Here is a 23,107-nt window from a genome sequence, read left to right as displayed (position 1 = left end):
ATGACAAAACAGCGTTACTGACAAAACAAACAAACAAACAAACAAACATGTATAGTATTATGTAAGTGTAGCAAACTTAGAATATAACTCATAAAAAACTGATGATACTATTGATGAGACAATCATGATTAGCCTATTTAATTTCTTGCACACCTCTCTTATTGTTCGTAGCTCTATTAGTTTAGTATGTTTACTATGTTACATAACTGCCCATTGCTGGTCATGTCTTTCTTGTGTTAAACCATTTTGTGTGGTACTGCGCAACACTGGAGCATTCCGTGTGGTCTACTTCAGCACTCACAAGCAGTCAGGCAGCCATAGTGGAGGAGAGAATTAAGCAGTGTCAGAATGACAACCTTTTTCAGCAAATAGAGGAGGACAAGCTTGTAGAAATAGAGTATCACAGACTGCGAACACAAGCAAAGGACGCTCATCGTGTACAAGATGAGGCTCTTGAGGCAAAGGAAGTAATAGCAATTGGAAAAACAACAAAAGCTAAAAAAGGCAGAAACTGACTTAGAAGTTAGTAAACTTGTAAGTTCTTTACTCAGTCTCAACACCTCACACTTCCCAAAATGCAGGTCATAAAAACTGTTCCAGATGCACAGAGGACTCTAAAGGATCCATACATGCTGCATTCAATACCCTACATTCCTCCAGTGATATAACAAGCCACTAAGTCAGCACACGTTCCAGCTCACACTGCACAATTCGGCCATTTAGAATCCACCAAGAGGAGGCTGGAGAACGCTGGACATTCATCGTGGAGAAGCTGCAGGTGGGAGTGGTCACAGGCTGGTGTACAGACTGGCCCTTCAGGATCAATGCAAGGACTTGTCTGTCACTGTGATTTTACAGGGATCAGTCTTATGCTCTTCACTCATCAGTGAACACCACAGCAGCTGCTCAGGATACCAAGTGTTAATGAGTGATCTGAAATTCGCTAGTGCATAACAGCTGGCTAAAGCTTGCTATATGCACCACCCAAGCTGGCTATTTGCACCACCCACAACCATACAATGCAGCTTTACAAGCTTTACAGGCCAGCCCAGACAGCTTGTTCAATCTGAATTAGGGGCCATAATGAGTACACCACCACTTAAAATCCAATCCTTAAACTAAAACTAATCCTTAGTTGGTGTGTTGTGGACTCTGGAGGGCCTGAATGCATATGAGCTCAAGTGTGGTTCCCACGTTGACTGCCTTTTGATGCTGCTCACCTAAAGAGAAAGCTACGTAGAGTACCGCTTTAGTCATGGGATCCTTCAATCTGGTACAGACAGAACTTATACACTCCCGACCTAGCAGCCAGGTTTCAGGCAAAATCACAAGCCAAGCGGATCTCCAGTAGAGCTGTTGCTATGTTCCAGTCAGATATTACAAAGTCATCTGTGAAGAGTAAAGTTTCTTCATATCATTGGGAGCATTCAATGTCTTTGTTTCTGACGTCAGAAAACTGTTTAGTCTCAAGCAGCTACACCAATAGGTCAGTTCCAAGCCAAAGCCGTACTGTCCATATTGTGACAACCAAGACCACTACCTTAACTCATATGATAGATTCAAGAAGCTGACCACTGAAATCCTAAGCCTTAGTTCACAAATGAGGGAGGACATACAGGAAAAACAACTGTTTGCAACCATGTTGATAGGAGAAAGACCAGTAATTTCAATAAGACTGCGGAGCCAGTTTTAGCGTAATCCCCATTCAGCAGTAAACCCTGACACAGTGATGGAAAAGACTAAACAGATTCTGGTCATGTATAATAAAAGCATCCTGAAACCAGTTGGAAAATGCTGATTAAAAATAAGAAACCAGAGAAACAGAAAACTGTACAGGCTGGAGTTTACTGTAGTGGAGGACACCTCTTCAGTGCCCCTGCTGGGAAACAAGGCAGTGCAAGCAATGGATCTGGTAAGAATACAGCATGAAAATATTGTGACAATTGATGATATTGTTACCGCAGAAAGACGCTGAGAAAAGAAACCATGGGACAAGAGCAACATACATTGGGAGTATGCGAACGTATTGGAAGGAGATGGATGCCTGGAAGGAGAATATATCCTAGAGGTGGATCCTGCAGTGAAATCAGTGAGGCTTTCAAAGCGAAGAGTTCCTGTGCCACTAATGAAACATCTAAAAGATGAGATGGGAAGCATAGTAGAGAGAAGCATTATAGCTCAGGTGGAAAAGAGCACAGATTATATTAGCAGCATTGTGGTGCTGAAGAAACCATCAAGAAAACTCAAAATTCGTATTGACCCAAGACAACTGAACAAAGCTCTGAGACATCAACATTTTCCCTTGCCCACTATGGATGATGTTTTTCCCAATCTGACCAAAGCAAGATTCCTCACAGTGTGTAACGTGAAGGACGGGTTCTGGCACATAAGGCTTTTAGAAGAGTCAAGCTAACTCACTGCCTTTGCAACGCCATGTGGCAGGCATAAATGGATTAGAATGCCAATGGGAATCAGCCCAGCTCCAGAAGCGTTCCAGATGCACAGGTTAACTCAGGCATTGGAGGGGCTTCCAGGAATTCGGATAATAGAGGATGACATCCTTGTCCGTGGAGAAGGTGACAACGATTATGCAGCTGAGAAATATCATGACACAAAGCTAAGACAACTCCTGGACCATTGTGAGACAGAAACATCAATCTAAATTTAATAAACTCAAGCTAAAACAGAAAGAGGTGCCATACATACATACATACAGACTGAAGTCCAAAGGACTAAAGATTGACACAGAATAGGTGAGCCATATTAAGATGCCCAAGCCATCTGATGTGAAGGGATTCCAAAGATTATTAGGTATGGTGAACTACTTGTCCAAATTTTGTGCACACTTATGAGACAGCTGTGACACATTGAGACAGTTGACACACAAAGATGTGATGTGGGAGTGGACTGATGTACAGGAAGATGCACAAAAAATTAAAACAAATGATTGCCTGAGCACCTGTTTGACCCCTTGGGTTTTATTATACCATTTACCACCAGGGCTAAAACCTTGGTTGAGGATCTCTAGAAACAGAACCTCAGCTGGAATGACTTTATCGAACCTTTACACTTACATGATAAATGGTTGACATGGGCTGCAGAACTCTCCAATATCACTAAACTACAATTCCTTCAACCAGATACTCCTGCTATCATCAGAGAGTTACATGTATTCTGTGATGCCTCAGAAAAGGCAAATGGCTCTGTGGCCATCGTCAAATCCTGAATGAGAAGGAAAAGGTCCATGTATCCTTTGTCCTAGCTCGCTCTAGAGTGGCTCCTCATAAATGTTTATTGATGCCCTGCCTAGAGCTGTGTGCTGCACTCTCTGGTGCTCAGATGTCAAAAAGCAGAACTTACAATACTTAGTTTCGATTAAACCCACCAAACGCCCCTCACTTTGGTGGAACCTGGGACCAAGAAGTGAAATATGCTAAGGCTGCCTCGCAAGTCATTCTTCGGAACAATCTGTGCCAGAATCTGTCCCAAAAACATTACTAGTTGAGGTTGAGGGCAAACTCAATTCCAATCTCATCAGACATTGCCGACCCAGATCATGTATCCCCAAATATGTTACTAATAGCAAGTCATGATGCCTCCTTGCCACAAGTCCTTTATCACTCTAATGAGATGCTGGGTAAATGCAGGTGGAGCAAATCAGGATCAGCCACAGACAGGAGCAAACGTTAACATACATGGAAATCTGGAAGCGTAGTCAGATATATGGTCCTGTTACATATGTCTTTTTATATGGTCGTTGTAATCATTCTTGAGTAGCTGCCAAATGTGTGTAATCAATGAAGAACTGGGACAGTGGTTTGTGGTGTGCCTGAAGGGAGCTGTAGTTCATATGGTGGCAGAATTGCAGTCCAAGTGGAAGTGAATGTTTTCCAGCGTTTTTCAAAGATTAGATCACTGGTTATCGTGACACCATTATTTAAAAAAATAGATGATGATCTTCAGCGTTGGATGAACTTACACAAATGGATCAAATCTAACTCATCGGAAAACACATGGCAAGATATTGAACAGTTAATCTGCGAGGAAATTAACACCTCAGAAGTTTAATTCAGAGTCAATAAATCAAAAAACATCACTATTTTAAAATACCAGCAATAAAAGCAACTCTACAGCCTGGTGGAAATTCCTTCTAATCACACATTCCCCCTTCACACCATCTGTGGAAATCCCCACTCACACCATCACAACACCCCAACTGTTTTTCGTACCTTGCTAAAATGATCCAAGATTATTTGGCAGATCCTGGATTTGTTCATCTTGAAAACTGATCTCTGGCTAATTTGGTTCTTCAAACAAGTTCGCTTATGAGATAAAAATGTCTGGATGAACTGATCTGAGATCGCTGCGTGTGCTGTGAAGTACTGATCTAACGATCCTTGAAATCATGATCAGCAATGCAACAATTGGCTGACGGCACAGCAGCATAATGACATCATCTAATTAATATTTAATTATCCATGTGAGCAAAATTACATAAAATTAGCAGTAAACGGTTGGTAAATATGACACGTAATAACTAAACCTTTGTTGTGGGTTGCAGGCTTTACACTTTAATGTTTTTGTTAAGAGTATTCATCATGAATTGCAATGCATATTAATGTATTTGGTTCATTTAGGAAAGATTTTCTTTATTATAGTAGCCTGAGCCTACTCAAGTTTTTTTTTTTTTTTTTTTTTTATCGGCGTAAGGAACTGTAAAAAAATAATTTTGCATCAAAAAAGCATTTTGATATTGGTAAAGGTGTCAATCACCGGCAAATTAGCGATCAAAACACGTGCTGCATAAATTATCCCTTTTTAACAACTCGAATATTGTGCATGCACGTGTTTACATCTAAAAAGTTCATATTTATAATATTTCTCTTTGAACCACCACGTGGCAGTCTTTTACTTTTACTTCGAAGTGCAGATTGCATAATTTTTATTAATAGAATTTTTTTTACTCTCTCTCTCTCTCTCTCTCTCTCTCTCTCTCTCTCTCTCTATATATATATATATATATATATATATATATATATATATATATATATATATAGTTAAAATATGTATTTACTATTTTGCCAAGTGTATATAACTACTGTAAGAAATTATCCACGTTCAGTACATACCTTCAGTATTATCTTTGCTTGAACTGACCTAATCCTGTTTATATGAAATTAACCTGCTTCTATGCAAGTTTGAGCAACGAGAACTGTTACTATGACAACAACTTTCAAATGATTTTTGAAGAACGCAACGATCTTAGATCATGTCAAATCATCAATATCCAAATCCAGCTAATTGTGTAATACACATACGAAGAACGGACCCCAGAGATCAGATGTCCATCATAGCAAATGTCCATAGTGGAGGGAAAGCTGTCATGCTCGGATGACAGACCAGACCCGCTTCCACCCTCCAGGGTGCAAAGCCCTGTCATGGATCTGGAGTCGGACAAGATGGCTGTGGTTTCCCAGGCTGCTTTGAAGGTGTATCCAGAGGTGTCATTACCCCTAGTCCAACTGCCAGATTGATTAGAGTGGTGTGAGGTGGAGATTAATAAGAGGTAAATCCTCTTAGCCCCCTGTCCCCTTCATCCTGGGGGTGCACAGTGAGCTCGCGCAAGTATGAAGGGTTCCTTTCTCCGCCTGACCCTTGTGCGCTTCAGCCCTCATTTCCCTTGATGGTGGAGTGGCCAGAGATTACAAGGCTAATCCGTAGGTGGTGGTCACCAGGACCTAGAGGGGAAGCTTGCTTTCTTGGTGTGCCCATACTGTATCTCAGGCAGGCCTATTCAGTGACAGTTTCAAAGACTTTACTCTGGAGTTCCCAGCAGTGAAGGAACATTCGAGTCTGATGGGGCAGCTCATCTTCTGGCGGGCTTGGATGCTCTAACCTAGGAAGTTCCTTCAAAGCCCCCAACACCCGACTCAGTGGAGGAGTCAGGTGTTTGGTCCATTACATTGTCAGGTATGCCCACTTGGTTAACCCAAGCATTTTGGCTATTGGTGCCTGCTAAGCCTGATCCCACCCAGGTGATCCCATATGCGTCAGTCAGCCATGGAGAGTTTCCCACCATCTTACTTATATGTAGTGCTCCCACCTGGATAGGGCTAGCTCATATGCACATATTGTCACTATGTCTCCTAATTTGGGCAGCAGGTGGCCTTCCTCTTTAGTACCGACATGCTTTCCAACGTTCTGTCGTATTTCTAAAATATCTAATCTACAGTTACCTAGTTAAAAGGCTCTTATGACCCCTTATTCTAAATATTCCCATATTCTGGCAATCAAGGGCCTGGGGACATTGGATGGTTGTGCCAATTGTTATGCTTGTACTCTCACTCTATACTTTGCAAACACCTCACCAAACGCATGGCATTGTAGCTTCTTGCCACAGTGGCTAGATCTCCAGCTGGGAGCTGGGTGCTTGGCTTCTTTATCTTTAAAGCCTGGCTTGCTCTCCTCTATGTGCAGGTTATATACTCAACTGATTATAATTAGCCACACGTGTGAGGAGCTGCATTAGCCAATTCAAAGCCATTCATTGGCCCTTTTTCTTACTAATCTTAGAGTGTTTGGTCATCTGGTGTCATGCTGACAAAACATCTCCATTTCCTTCTTCAGGGAAAGAGGGTAATGAGAGTAACTGAGACATTTCTACTGGTGGTTTGTCAAGCCTCGTCACGTGTGTGAGGCACACTCAGATTTTTATAGAGATATTGAATGGTTGTAAGAAAGTGCAAAAAGTTGTCAGAGATAAAATTGTGTGCTTTCTGTGGGTGGTTTGTCAAGGTCCCTCACCTATGTGGGGCACACTCAGGATTACATGTTTTGAAGTATTCAGATTAGCATGTTTTGAGTTTTTTTTATGGTGTGGTGGAGAGGAGAGAGAATCGTAGTTTTGGGAGAGGCGATTGTGGATAATATTTCAAAGGTGGGTAAGTTAATTGGAACCGAGGGCACAAACATTGTATAGAAAGAACATTTGAGTAATTCTGTCTACTTTTATATTTCACTGACAATACAGCATAAAATACTTTTGTTCCAACAAAGAGTGAATAGCCATTAAATGTTTTATTTTATTTGAAATTATTATTATTCATTAATTTTCTTTTTGGCTTAGTCCCTTTATTAATCTGGGGTCACCACAGAATGACCCGCCAACTTATCCAGCACATGTTTAACGCAGGCGATGCCTTTCCAGCTACAACCCATCACTAAAACATCAGAAACATCCATACACACTCATTCACAAATATACACTATGAACAATTTAGCTTTCCCAATTCCCAATTCCCAATTCTTTGGACTTTGGAAACCGGAGCAACCGGAAAGAGAACATGCAAACTTTATACAGAAACACCAACTGATCCAGCTGAGGCTCAAACTAGCGACCTTCTTTCTGTGAGGCGAATGTGCTACCCACTGCGCCATCATGCAACCATTATTATTATTATTATTATTATTATTATTAGTAGTAGTAGTAGTAGTAGTAGTAGTAGTAGCAGTAGTCGTGGCATGAAAATGGTATACAGTACATCAAGCATCACTCATTAAGTTTCTTACTGGTCCTCATGGAGCGGTTGATCAATGTGAGACAGTTGAGAATCTCATCCTCATCCAGGTCAGTAAGGACACGTGCCTGCCGAAGGTAAGGTATGAGAACACAGGGACGGATACCAAGACAAATGGCATGACGGTTATCATTGATAAGACCCCACAGTTCTTCTTCCTGTAGATCCTTCAGGTCTGGAGTGTCCAGGACACTTTCCGCCATTCTGAAATCCCTAAATCCGACTTTTTATCACATATACAAGAAAGGATTTTACAAATGAAAAAAAAAAATTATCAAAAAACTAGATAGTAGAAATAAAAAACTTCTCTAATGTAGGCATAAACACAGCAGAGTGAAATGAAAAAGAGTGACATTAGAAGGAAGTTATGTCAAATCTCCTCCCCCTCACACTCACAGGTACGTGAAGAAACCTGAAAGACAAGAATAGATTTTTCCCGACAACACACACCCATATACGCATGAAGATTGTGTGAATTTCCCCTTCTATAAAAAAGAGGCACACAACATTTTAAACATTATTTAAATATGGCAAAAATAAATAAATTACTAGTTGAATAATATTATGTAGTTGTGGCTGAGATTATCATTATCACCTAGGCTAACAGATATTTTTTACAAGGCAAACAACAATATATCTAGCAAAATACATACACATCAGCTGTTACTGTATAACCTTTCTGAGTGAAGCAAGTTCTTATTATCTAAAGCAAATGAAAAGGACTCTGAATGGGTACAAAGTCCAAAAGGAAACAAGGAAATTAATTTGGTAAATTGTATGTTACATGCACATCCTTTGCTGGGATTAATGTACCCTTGCCGTGATATGATGGTGTTTTAATGCATAATCTGCTTATCACTTTTTTTTTTACTGTAATTCCAGTTAGTTACAATTTTCCTGCCATACTTATGAACCACATCTCCCACATTCTTATGGTCCACATAATGCATGAAATGACGATGGCGATGACTCAACTGAATTCTAACTGACATAAGAACGCAGCTGGATTAGATCTGTGCTACATCTCATAAAGAGGATGGCCAAAATCAGACACAAGCAGCTGGTTAGAGCCTATATCCACCCCTTTCTGTTTGTTCTTGGTGAATTTGTGAATATATATTTTTGGATAATAGACTGTTGTAATTCTGAGTGTGTGTGTGTGTGTGTGTGTGTGTGTGTGTATATATGTATATATATATATATATATATATATATATATATATATATATATATATATATATATATATATATATATATATATATATATTAGTGCTGTCAATTGATTACAAAAATAACTAATCACACTTTTTTGAAAATTAATCGCGATTATTCGCATTTAAAATACTGAAAATACTTAAAATACTCAAAATATAATTGTTTATTAGAATTTGTGTTTAACTTGTAACACAGATTTCTTCATGTAAACAAAATACCCACAATAAACCATCAAGATCCTGGCGTGACAGGCATATTTATTAAAGAAATTAAAACAGGCATGTAAGTGCCATTTGAATTTCAAAACAATCAATGCCAATAAAGAAAAAAAGTTATTTCCAAGTTGGACTCCAAGAAAAAAAAAAAGCCAAAATACAGGCGTTGCAGATATGGAAATTGGAAAGTTATAATAATAATAAGAAGAAGAATAATAAAGTATTGAATACAAACAGTTGCACTTATTTTAAAGTTACAGGTGAATAGGTTGAGCTAAATTGTCCGTAGTGTATGAGTGTGTGTGTGTGGATGTTTAACAGAGATGGGTTGCGGCTTGAAGGGCATCCGCTGGAACTTGCTGGATAAGTTGGTGGTTCATTCTGCCGTGGCGACCCCAGATTAATAAAGGGACTAAGCTGACAAGAAAATTATGAATGAATGAATGAATGAATATAAATATATATATATATATATATATATATATATATATATATATATATATATAAATATGTGTGTGTGCGTGTGTGTGTGTGCGTGTGTACATACAGTTGAAGTCAGAATTATTAGCCCCCTTTTTATTTTATTTTTTTTATATTTCCTAAATGATGTCTCAAGGAAATTTCCACAGTATGTCTAATAATATTTTTTTCTTCAAGATAAAGTTTTATTTGTTTTATTTTGGGTTGAATAAAAGCAGTTTTAATTTTTTTAAACACAATTTTAGGGACAAAGTTATTAGTCCTTTTAAGCTATATTTTTCTGATAGTCTACAGAACAAAACCATTGTAATATAATAACTTGTGTTGAAATGTGTTGGAAAAAAAATTCTCTCTGTTAAACAGAAATTAGGGAAAAATAATAATTCTAATAATTCTGACTTCAACTGTATATATGCTTCACTGTTGGCACTGTATTGGACAGGTGATGAGCAGTGCCTGATTTTCTCCACACATAGCACTAGAGTAAAAAAGAGTAAAAAAAATATATCAGAGAATCTTATTTCTCACCATTTTAGCAAACTCCATGGCTTTTAAGGATTATGAAGCCTACTGTGCCCTTAGGTGTGTGGCTTTCCAAATCAAGTCCAGTCAGTATATTTAAACACAGCTGGACTCGAATAAAGGATCAAGGAGAATCATAAGAAATGGACAGCACCTCAGTTAAATATATGGGTGTCACAGCAAAGGGTCTGAATATGTGATATTTCAGTTCTTCTTTTTTAATAAATCTCCAAAAATGTCAACAATTGTGTGTTTTTAGTCTGCTGTCAATAATTATGGAGTGCTGTTCGTTCATTAATAAGGAAAAAAATGAACTTAAAACAAATGGCTGTATAACAACATAACAAAAAGTGAAACATTTAAGAGGGTCAGAGTACATTCCGTACCCACTGTATAAACATAATAATCAGCTAATAAAACAAAAAAATAAATGAATCAGTTTATTATCATCTAAAGACTAATTTGCATACGTGAATGGGAAACATTTCCATTCAATAAATGTGCAAATAATATAATAATTGTGCAAATATTGTAGCAAGGTGGCCTGGGTCAACCCATGATTAATTCATCCTCACAAACAGTATGATTGGGATGAGGCTCCAAGGTGGCAGGCACTCGGTCAGTTGTAGAGCGGGTAATCGGGCAGCAGAAATGCTGGTAGCGCTGCCTTGATAAGAGCGGAGGGGTGCTGATTACTACCATAACAAAGTGTCCCTCTAATACATCTGTGTCTCCCACAAACACGGATACTACCCTAGACAGTAAAGTATCGCCCACAATTGAGGCAACTCTTTCCTCAGAGTGTTAGTTCAGCATCTCCTATTCCCCCGTCTGTTAGGTCCACACTTTGACAGTGCGCCGCTGTTCTCCTCTTAACATAAACCTGTACATCACCTTAACATGTCCCTTTATTAATTCAGGGTCGCCACAGCGGAATGAACCGCCAACTTATCCAGCTTTTCTAATTAGGTCGTCACTTCATTCAGCTTCCTTTTAATCAAAGACGTCTGCAGTTAGCATTAAAACAGTGTGGTGTATGGTCAAAGTTACGTTTTCTATTTTTGGACTTTCTAATTTGGCATCCTACCGCACAACACGACATCTTTACTGTTGCAGCCTGTCTTTTTTTGCAACCGGGGACCCGTGTGAAGTCATGTGTGACGTAGGTTGGTAATTGGTCTATTCTCTATGCTTAGTACCTACACAGACCAACGTTTATGGGAGATAAATAGCTACAATGACAGAGAACAAAGTTTTTTCTTGATCATCTTTTAATTAAATGTACCGATTCAATTTATATTTAAAGTTTTCCCAATAGTATGTAAACTCCTTTGCTCTTGGTGAATATCACCATAAATGTTACTCAAGCAACCTCAAGGTGGGAATGCTCAATATCAATTTCAATCACCAGACAAGGGTGTGTTTCCCAAACAACGACGTAACTCGCAGCTAAACTTTCATAGTACGATGCATTGTTTGGGAAAAGAACAATGTAGTGACAAGTGTTTCCCAAAACCTGAAGCTTCTCTGTCACAGATCAATCATTTGAACCACGTTAGTTCTAACGTAATACGCCCATAATGGTGCTTTAAACGGGGTGGTAACAACTTCTTTAGAGAAGAATCCCATAATTTCTTTGTGCAAATCATATTGTTTTACAAACACACACATTTAAAAAAAAAATATATATTACTTTTGGTAAAAACATGCACTCGCTTTTCATATTAATTGAAGTATATGTAAATGGCACATATAGGGCCTGTGTTTCCTTTACAAATATTATTGAGAACATTACATTTTCTTTTCTAAACATTTCTCTTCATATAATAAAAGATAACACGTATTCTAATATTATATATAAATCATGTAAATAAATACATAAATAATGAGGCTATTTATTAAGACATTTAATTTAATATTTATTAATTATTAGAAAATGAAAAAAATCATACTTTAATAATATTAATATTAATGATGATGACAATTATTATTATTATTATTATTAAGTAGGATATTGTTAAAAAAAAAATCCTGAAAAGTCTACTTTTACAATGTGACACATGCAAACCACTGCAGAAATGTTCTAACCAACAGGCCCATGTCATATACAGTAGGCTACAGATAGTATAACCTGCTATAAATTAAAAGCATTAGCGTGTGCTAACTAGGTTAACTAGGCAGGTTATGGTAATTAGGTATTGTATAACGATTGTTTGTTCTGTAGACTATCAAAACAAAATATAGCTTAAAGAGGCTAATAATTTTGACCTTAAAATGGTTTTTAAAAAATTTTAAACTGATTTTATTCTAGCTGAAATAGAACAAATAAAATAGACTTTCTCTGGAAGAAAAAATATTATCAGACATACTGTGAAAAATTCCTTGCTCTGTTAAACATCATTTGGAAAATATTTGAAAAAGAAAAACAATTCAAATGGGGGCTAATAATTCTGACTTCAACTGTAAATATATATAAACATTTTGTGCATGTAATGTGCATGTGTACATTGTTTTTTTTGCATGAATTTATTATTGAGATCCTTCTGACTCCATAATAATAATCTAAAACACTAACTGGTCACCATCCAGTACTGGTGCTATAATATAAACCAAAGTGTTATTGACTCAATAAGTGAAAGAAAAAAAAAAAACTTTGCTGAAGAGAACAAATTAAATCAATCCTCCTAAAATTATTTAAAAATTCCCTTTTCAGTTCAGCTGAAAATGTTTTGACTGCTATTCATTACAGTAAACAAAATCTAAAACTTTTTAAAACCACTGCATCATGGTACCCTTAATATAATTAACCATTACTTGTCAATTGGTAAATCAAAAACAAAAAATAAAAAAAGAAAAGAAAAAAAATAATAAATAAAAAACAGATGGACAAGAAATGTATTTTTTTTAAAGCAGCCGCCTGCTATTTTAATGATCAATTTTAATACACATTATCATTACAATTGAATTGGACTAACACAATGGATCGATCTATTAAATGCATCATCTGACACTTGTAATCACAATATACATAAAGCTTCAATAAATACACTAGTACTAGGTAGTCACTGCTGAGACCTGATTGAAGAGTTGGTGTAGGACTGAAATAAGACTCTTTACTCTTTCATGCTGTAGCTGTAAATGAGAAAATTCTGTAGGACTTTTTTTTTTATAATTAAATACCTATACCTATTTATACGTATACCTATATATATATATATATATATATATATATATATATATATATATATATATTCCTCTTATGTCAAATGTTGTATGTTTATTTATGCGTTTTATTTTAGGTATTATGTATTTCTGTGCTCACTGGCTGTTTGGACATTCACCATGGAGGTGTTCTGCCAGTATGCTGTTCATCCTGTGGAGTGTGCTGTGGTGCTGAGGGTATTCTTGAGCCAAACGCTGGAGGGTAAGGCTAACCTAAAATAAAAGTGCAGAATTTAATTAGCATCATTAGTCAGTGATTATTGTCTACATTCGTGTTTGTTGTATTTGTTTACTAAATCTGCATCTGCAGTCATAGATGGTGGTAAGGGTGGAAGACAAGCCAGCGATGACCTTGGACTGGTGGGAAGTAGTGGAGGTCTCAGATGTAGTGTTGTTTTTTGGTGGCTTGTTTTTTGTGAAGCTGACATTTTAGTGTTTATTAGTTTTAGTCATGTTCATGCTTTTTTTAGTCTAGTCAGGTTTTAGTTGACTAAAAGTCTGATCATTTTAGTCAGAATCATACTATTTTATTTTTTGTCTACAAAAACTGATGACATTTAGTCTAGTTTAGTCAATGAAAATTGTATTTCTTAGCAAATCCTGTCTTGTTGACATGATAATATGCATTAATACTGAGACATGATAATACATTCATGTCAGTAGTCAGTGGGTGGGGAAACCAAGCGGTCAGCCTAAAAAATGACTGGGATTTATATTCTGATTTAACAGTATAATATTAAAGAAAAAAAGGTTGCAAAAGTTAATTGGGTGCTTTTTAAGTTAGTTGTGAGATTCAAATTTATTGTAAATTAGCTTACATTATGGTTTTGTTTAAGGGTTAATTTAGAAGCTATTGCCTTCGTAAAGATGCTCTTCAACCAAACCAAATGCTCTTTAACCAAAGCAAAAACTGCATGTAGATCTGATGTTGCATGTAAAATCATATAACGTATGATGTGGAATGTTCAATCTTTCTTTCTATTATTATATTCTCTGCATTATTATGGTCTGCCTGATTTTCTTTATCAAAACATTGTCTGTGGATTTTACACTGACCATTTTCAATCGCTCTTCTTGTTTGTGTGTACCCAGCTCCAATGCTGTGACTCCAGTTGCCATTGGTGTGTACCGTCCCTCCTTAACAGCATGCAGGTGTTTGGCCCGAGTCTGCAGCACGGGCAGACGATACAAATTCTGCAGAAGTGACCACAGAATCATGGGTGACAGACTTAAACATCAGATAGTTACAAAACATTAGTTAAACATAAGATTGTTTAGGACCTACATCTTAATTCCAAAAGGACCCTGCCCATAAATGTTCTCTTACACAAGTATTTGTATTGTAATTCAACAATTGCTGCCTTTTTTCTTGCATTTGTTATTCTTTGAATCTTATAAAAAATATGTCTATGTAAAGCTATTTTGTAAGCATGATTGTAAACACTTGCTGCTGTGATGTGACATTAGTGTGGAATAGAATGAATTTATTTAACAATGATATCGATAATTTTGTAAAATGGAGAGCTCCTATGTTGGAGTATCATAGTGTCCAGTATGCAAGTGTGTGATTTATGCTGTTGGTGGATGCACTCACTCTCTCTTTAATTTCTTGTAGTCTGCGGAGATCCTGGGAGAGAAATGCTTCGGTATTCTGTATGTTATTGAGATGCATTTGTTTGTCTTGAAGTCTGGATGTCATAGAGCCCAGCCTCTCCTCCAGTTGAGCTATAACACCATCACACTCTTCAGTTTGCTAAACACACAAACAAACATAGTATGTTAGAACAGAATAGAACAGACTTAGATACAACATAAACCCAGCATCTGCATACTAGTCAACATAAAATGTTTCCAGATCTTCTGACTTAAATCGCCATTTCGATTTAATTTGCAATTTAATTTAATAACCAACTCAATATTCTCAGTAGTGTGCTGCACACACTTTGAATGAAAAGAATACAACATGCTTTAACTGTACATAAAAATATGGTGTACAATAATGTACTAGTTAGAGTTAGTTAGTTAATGTTTTTACTATGGGTGTGACGAGATGATTACTCCATGAGACGAGACGCTAGATTTTTACACTATTTTTAAGAAATCTTCAGTGATGAAATATATAAATGGAAAATAGTCTTTTATTCAACTAAAAAAAAAATCACAAATTGCAAAACTATTTAGGTTTAGGTGCTTTTTAATTAAATGTGTAATAAGTGTTATTTTACTCCATAGCAAGCACTGCAAAATATTTTGCAAATAGCCTGTGTGAATGGAAATTATTTATATATATATATATATATATATATATATATATATATATATATATATATATATATATATATATATATATATATATATATATATATATATATATGATTTTAAATATTAGCAAACAATTTGCTAAAATATAAAAAATATTTTTTTTCTGAAAAGAAAAACTCACAAACTGCAAAACAATGTAGGTACTTTTTAAAAAAATTTAATGAATGTTTTTTTTTCCATTATATTAAATTCTATGCCATAAAGGACATGCAAACACTGCAAAATATTTAGCTATAAACTCTACTGACTGGCTTCTCCCCTGTACAATTTCACATGAGAAATCTAAATCCTTTCCACAAATTAAACTTGAAAAAAAAAAAACATGTCATTTTTGTATGTAATTTTTAGTTTCACTTCCATTCAGCAACATTTCAATCATGCCCCTGTGACTCACTCTGAGCTACTGGATGTGAATATGAGGTAAGAACTGATATGAGACAGTTGTTTTAATGTAGTTTGATACAGCACACAAATAAAATAAGCTTTTTTTCTTTTCCCGAACAGCATAACCTTGTGTTTGGTGATGATAAAGGTGTCTCAAGTCTACAGGAGTTCAGTGTGTGTGTGTGTGTGTGTGTGTGTGTGTGTGTGTGTGTGTGTGTGTGTGTGTGTGTGTGTGTGTGCGTATCAGTGGTATTATACTGACTCAGTAGGTGCAGAGAATAGTGTCAAACAGGCATGTATTTATGGCTTATCCAGTCGCAAAATGTGTTTACATGTCTGTGCTGCACTTCAATAATATGACTAAAATATGAATACTCCACGTGTCTTAATTCCAGTTGTGTTTACGACTTGGCTCTATTGGATGAGGCAGCCATTAAACTTAAGTTAAAAGAAAATGTTATGTCACACTCGCCCAAGCAACTGAGTGCCACATACAACTTCCAGGCCAGCCTGGTATGCCAGGTGTGTGCAAAGCATTTGATATGCAGTTCAAATACAATCCTATCTTTAACCTTCAATGCTAATTTCACCCTAACGCTCATAATGTCACAACTCACAAGACAACTCTTCACCTAGTCAAGAAATCTTGTCATGATTTAATCTCACGAGATCTCATCATACAAGATGTTGTCACACCCCTAGGATCCATGTCTTTGGACTGTGGGGGAAACTGGAGCACCTGGAGGAAACCCACACAAACACGAGAAGAACATGCAAATTCCAAACACAAATTCCATGGACTCGAACCAGTGACCTTCTTTACCATTAAGCCACCATATCTATCTATCTATCTATCTATCTATCTATCTATCTATCTATCTATCTATCTATCTATCTATCTATCTATCTATCTATCTATCTATCTATATATATATATATATATATATATATATATATATATATATATATATATTACCAAGTCAGGAGAATGGACTCACACTCTTGTGATTAGTCTTGTTAAGTTACTTTGAAAGAACAAACTCGGAAAACAAAGAACATAATATGCGACATAATATGAGATGCTGCATTCTTCCTAAAGATCACATGACCTTCAGACGTTTTCACAAATAATTAAAAAATTTGTGTGAACTAATGTTTTTTCAATATTAATAGTGTGGCAAGTAATCAATCACCCTGGAAAACAAAGAACACCAACACACCCACTGTTCTGGTTGATAGGTGCCAGCTGCATCTTATCAGCCACAGGCTACATAAGCCTTACAAACTCAGCCAGAAGGAGAGAAACATCTCTATAGTTTCCACTATCGTTCCTAAAGCGAGTGAGCCAGGGCGAGCCAAGGCCAGTCGCGTTTCCACTGTCAAATCGGGGCTTTCTTGGGGCTAGCGGCTGGCCTTTTGTGGCCTGCCGAATACCTTGGGCCAAAGAGGGCCAGCTGGGGCTTCGGGGCGGAGTAAAAGGAGAGGCGGGCACAGTTTTCCGATCGCACATGAGTAAATGCGCTAAACAAACAAATAAATAAATAAATAAGGGAAAGAAAACATCTAGCCTTATGGGGTCTTTTTGCGTATGATCACCCTTATGTTTCACCTTTTGAATGTAAGGGTGTTGCATAAAATAATAAAATAGTTTTAATTTATAGAGACATTCTTTGCTGCATCCTTATTACCATATTAAAGAAACAGCAGACAGTAGAGGTTTTCGAGAGTTTTTGTTAAGTTTAAAAGGGACAGAAGGCACAAGGGGGGAATACAACACAGGTTTAACTCTAGATACATGAAAAATAGGGTGTACCCGACCAAGCTTGGGGAGAAGCTTGAGCCTTACCACCACCGGATACAAGACTTTGGTAATTTGATATGGACCAATGAACCTGGGGGCCAGGTTACGTGAAGGCACTCTGAGAGGCAGGTGCTTGGTAGAGAGCCATACTCTTTGACCACAAATGTAATGGGGGGCAGGAGTTTGGTGTTGGTCGGACGCTGCTTTGGTTCACCTGCCAACTTGGACCAAGGCCTCCCTAGCTTTCCTCCAGGTGCATCGACACCGCTGAACAAAAGCCAGGGCAGACGGAACTGCAGCTTCAGGTTCCTGTGAGGGAAACAAAGGGGGTTGGAATCCAACAGAACACTCAAATGGGGACAAACCTGTAGCTGACGATGGAAGAGAGTTGTGAGCATACTCGACCCATGACAGTTGTTGGCACCAGGAGCTAGGGTTGTGGGACGCCAGGGAGAAGAGAGTTCCCTCCAAATCCTGGTGGGCCCTTTCAGACTGCCTGTTGGTCTGAGGATGGAATCCTGATGACAGACTCATAGAAGCCCCGATCTGTCGACAGAACTCCTTTCAGAAGCGGGAGACAAACTGGGGACCCCTGTCAGAAACCACATTAACCAGAAGACCATGAATCCGGAATACATGATCAATCACCACTTGCGCAGTCTCCTTGGCTGAAGGAAGTTTGGGGAGGGGAATGAAATGGACTGATTTAGAGAAACGGTCCACCACCGTGAGAATGACGGTGTTTACTTTAGATTCTGGGAGACCAGTGACAAAATCAAAGGCCACGTGTGACCATGGGCGGGACGGGATGGGTAGGGGGCGAAGCAGACCAACGGGAGGTGCATTAGAAGTCTTGTTCTGGGCACAAACGGAACAGGCCGCCACAAACTGCCGGACGTCCTTGGCCATGGATGGCCACCAGAATCGTTGGTCAATCATAGCCAGCGATCTCCAAACTCCTGGGTGACAGGCTAACCTGGATGAGTGTCCCCACTGGATGATCTCTGAGCGAAGTCTGGTTAAAACAAACAGACGGCCCGCTGGGACCCTCCCTGGTACAAGGATCTTTTGAATGGCCTTCTCCACCCATCTCTCGATGTCCCAGGAGAGAGATGCCACCACCATTTCTTTAGGTAAAATGGCATCAACCGATTTCTCCTTTCCTGGGGCCTCAAAGAGACGGGAGAGGGCATCGGGCTTGACATTCTTGGTTCCAGGTCTGAATTATAGGGTGAATTTAAAGCGGTCAAAGAAAAGGGCCCAGCGAGCCTGTCGAGGGGTTAACCTCCTGGCCGAACGGATATATTCGAGATTCTTGTGATCTGTCCAGACCAGGAAAGGTTGGGCTGCCCCTTCTAGCCAGTGATGCCACTCCCGCAGAGCCAGCCTGACTGCCAATAATTCTCGGTTACCTACGTCATAATTCCATTCCGAAGGGTTTAAGCGGTGGGAAAAGAAGGCACACGGATGTACTTTCCCTTCCAGGCAAGACCTCTGAGATAGAACTGTGCCTACCCCAACATCAGATGCATCCACCTCAACAATAAATTGTTGTTCAGGATCTGGAATGGACAAAACAGGAGCAGAGAAAAAACAGGACTTCAATTCATCAAAGGCCTCCTGTGCATCACAATACCACTTGAACCATACCTTGGGAGAGGTGATTGCTGTTAAAGGTGCAGCAATCTGGCCAAAGTTTCTGATGAATCGCCGGTAAAAGTTTGCAAAGCCCAGGAACCGCTGCAGAGCTTTACGAGAGTCAGGGGTCGGCCACTCGGCAACAGCTCTTATCTTACAGGGATCTGCCTGGATCTCTCCCGCTGAAATGATGAACCCCAGAAACGGAATTGACTGGGCATGGAAAACGCACTTCTCCGCCTTGACATAAAGTTGGTTTTCCAACAATCGTTGTAGTACCTGGCGTACGTGTTGAATATGTATCTGCAGGCATGGGGAAAAGATCAAAATATCATCGAGATACACAAAGACAAAACGATTAACCATGTCTCTCAACACAACATTAACCAGTGCCTGAAAGACAGCCAGGGCGTTGGTCAGACTGAACGGTAAGACCCGGTATTCAAAGTGTCCCGTAGGGGTGGTAGGCATTCCTGAGGTCAAATTTGGTGAAAACCTTGGCTCCCAGCAACAGCTCAAAAGCAGACGACATGAGAGGTAAGGGGTACCTGTTTTTAATGGTAATGTCGTTGAGCCCTCAATAATCAATGTATGGACGCAGGGAGCCATCCTTTTTCTTAACAAAAAAGAATCCAGCACCTGCAGGAGCCGAGGAGGGTCGGATGAGACCGGCTTTAAGAGATTCATTAATGTACCTGTCCATAGCCCCTCTCTCTGGACCAGAAAGGGAAAACAAGTGTCCCTTAGGCGGAGAAGTGCCTGGGAGGAGCTCAATGGCACAATTGTACGGTCTGTGAGGAGGCAAGGAATTTGCCCGGGACTTGTTAAACACCTGGCGCAGGCCGTGGTACTCCACCGGGACCCCAGTCAGATCAGCTGCCTCTGCCTGTAACACAGAGGACACAGAAACAGGAAAAGGGGCACTGCCCAGACAAGAAGACAAACAATACTGGCTCCAAGATAAAATGGCATTACCAGGGTAATCAACATGAGGACCATGCTTTACTAACCATGGGTGCCCCAACACTATGGGGGCACTCGGGGACTCCAGAAGCAACAGAGTGGTCACCTAATGATGATTGCCTGAAACTGTCAGGTTAACAGGAGGGGTAGAATGGGTAACAGTGGTTATAAGGGAGTCGTTGAGGGAACGAGCAGGGATAGGATCAGGAAGAGGCATAGCAGGAATCCTCCACAAGGCAGCTAGGGAGGAGTCCATAAAATTTCCTTCAGCCCCCGAGTCAATTAGGGCCGAACAAGAATTAGAGGAATCACCCAAGTGAACAGAAACAGGACAGGCTACAGCAAAATGTCCAGGCTTCCAACAGTAAAGGCAGAGTCCCTGGACGAAGCGTTGCTGTCTCTGCAGTAGGGAGAGATGAAGACGCCCTACTTGCATAGGCTACGGACCCATGGGGACAGAACCAGACGGTTCTGCAGCCAAGACTGGTTGGGTATCCTCCACTCTCCATGACGGACGAACTGTTAAACGTTGTTGACGACGATGTAGACGTCCCTCAATCCGCAGGACCATGTTAATTAGGTCATCAAGCACCTGAGGAAGATCCTGTGTGGCCAACTCGTCCTGAATGTCATCCTGTAACCCGCCACGGAACATAGACCTATACGCGCCCTCGTTCCAGTCACAGGATTCCGCCAGAGTCTTGAAGGAGATGGCATATTCAGTAACTGATTGTCCTGCCTGGCGTAGACGTGCCAGCTGGTCCGCTGCTTCCTGGCCCCGGACTGATCGGTCGAACAATCTCACCATCTCCTGGCAAAAATCTTCAAACGAAACACAGCAAGGGGCTCTAGTCTACCATACTGACATTTTCCATTATCGAGCTTTACCGGTGAGGAGGGTCAAAACAAATGCCACTTTAGATTCATCAGATGCATAAGTGAGTGGTTGTAGGGTGAAAACCACCGCACAAAAACGCTCTACAAGAATTAGGGTCTCCGGTATAGGGTGGAGGGTTGTTGCAACGGGGCTCCGGCTCGTGATGACGGGAAGGGCCCCCCTGGGCTGCCTCATGCTGTAGGTCCTGGACGAGTGCAGTTAGCTCTGCCACTTGATTGGCCAGGAATTCCACCTCCCTGGTGGTGTTGGTTAATCTGACCTCATGCTGGCCTAAGAGTGCACCCTGCTGGGTGACTGTGGTTCTGACCGTGTCTGAACCTGCTGCGTCCATTCTTTGGTCAGATCCTACTGTCAGGAATGGGACTGGAAGGACACAAATGCAGGTTCAAATTAAAGATTTTAATGACCAGCAAAACAGTAGTCAAGGCCACAAATAACAGCCAAAGAATAATAAAAAAAAAAAAAAAATGATCAAACAAAAAGTCTTTAGGGCCTCCTCTGTCACCGGATATGTTAAGAAAAAATACAAATTTCTGAGGGAAAAAACAAAGTCTCTCTGCCAGTAGCGTACTGCACACTAGGCCTGGGTTTAGACAGCAAAAATATACTAAGAAAAGAATGTCCTTACGAACTCCTCTGGTAGAGGGCGCACTATGGCCCGGCTGTTTCGGATGTGACCGAGGAGAGCGAGCGAGGGAGAGGGGAAGCTGGACGGCAGGTGATGCCGGAGAACTCAGTGCGGAGGGGATGACGGTGCCTGAGAACAGAGGGAGATGAGCCAGAGGAACATACACAAAAAGGACTGTGCGCTAGAAGCTGGATGACGGCCAGGCGAGACACAACTGGAAGGGATAACCCCAACCAACCAACACGACAAGACAAGACTAGAGAGACAACCCAGAAGACAGCTACACGGATTGACACACAACGATCTGACACAGGATGACACACAAGAGGGAACTAAATAGGGGAAGGAGCATAACCGAATCCAGGTGAGACCAATTAAATCATGATAATAGTAAAATAAGGTAACAAGGGGATAGGAGGAATATTACGGTGAACACATGGTGACAGACCAAAACAAAACATCCACGCGTGCTCATGACAAGAAAATGTAAACAAAGGCGACGTGATCAAACCAGGCATGTGACATGGTGCGCTCACTGTGCTGGGTCCCTTCTTTACTGGCGAGAGCACTCGATGCAAAATGCCAACAGTCGGTCGGTGAGTAAACAAATGTAATGAATGGAAATACACAGGATTGTGCGTATCGACATATAATGTACTGTTGTACAGTAACATGTTATTTGTTTATTTCGGTTGTCTTCATTTTAATGGTTTAATTTTGTGATGATTCCATGGTGTGCTTTATCTGCCTGATTTCCGCTGAAGTGGGCGGGTTGTGTGACGATTGATTCAGGGGACGTTCTGGGCAGTGGCGGTTCTAGACCAGAGTAACTGAGGGGGCCGGGCAGGGGCTACTTCTACTTTTAAGGGGTACACTTTAACATACATCACAAACTATTTAAACAATTATTCAGTCATTTTTTATGCATCACTCAGCAGTCTTCATAAACTTTCATTCATTAATTTTCTTTTCTTTTCTTTTCTAGTCCCTTTATTAATCTGGGGTCACCACAGCAGAATGAACCACCAACTTATACAGCATATGTTTTACGCAGCAGATGACCTTCCAGCTGCAACCCATCACTGGGAAACACCCATACACTCATACACCTTGGACAATTTAACAAATTCACCTATAGCACATGTTTTTGGACTGTGGGGGAAACCGAAACACCCAGAGAAAACACACTGCAGTACGGGACGAACATACAAACTCCACACAGAAATTCCAACTGACCTAGCT

General features: G+C 39.7%; 1 protein-coding gene across 3 annotated transcripts in view; it reads right to left on the bottom strand.

Moving 5' to 3' along the window:
- The window catches only part of ccdc40 (coiled-coil domain 40 molecular ruler complex subunit), a 73,842-nt gene that overhangs the window by 35,344 nt on the left and 15,391 nt on the right, over positions 1-23,107 (bottom strand). The window contains exons 18-21 of one of the 3 annotated variants that reach the window (XM_087255889.1): positions 14,826-14,984; positions 14,288-14,425; positions 13,332-13,444; positions 7,570-7,790 (exon numbers count right to left, since the gene is read on the bottom strand). In XM_087255889.1, the coding sequence (XP_087112015.1) occupies positions 7,570-7,790; positions 13,332-13,444; positions 14,288-14,425; positions 14,826-14,984 (631 nt within the window). 3 annotated transcript variants of the gene reach the window in all.

Source organism: Danio rerio, chromosome 6 (assembly GCF_052040795.2).
Source record: "Danio rerio strain M-AB ecotype USA chromosome 6, GRCz13ab, whole genome shotgun sequence".
In the NCBI taxonomy this organism is placed as follows: domain Eukaryota; kingdom Metazoa; phylum Chordata; class Actinopteri; order Cypriniformes; family Danionidae; genus Danio; species Danio rerio.
This window is presented reverse-complemented; position numbering and strand designations above follow the sequence as displayed.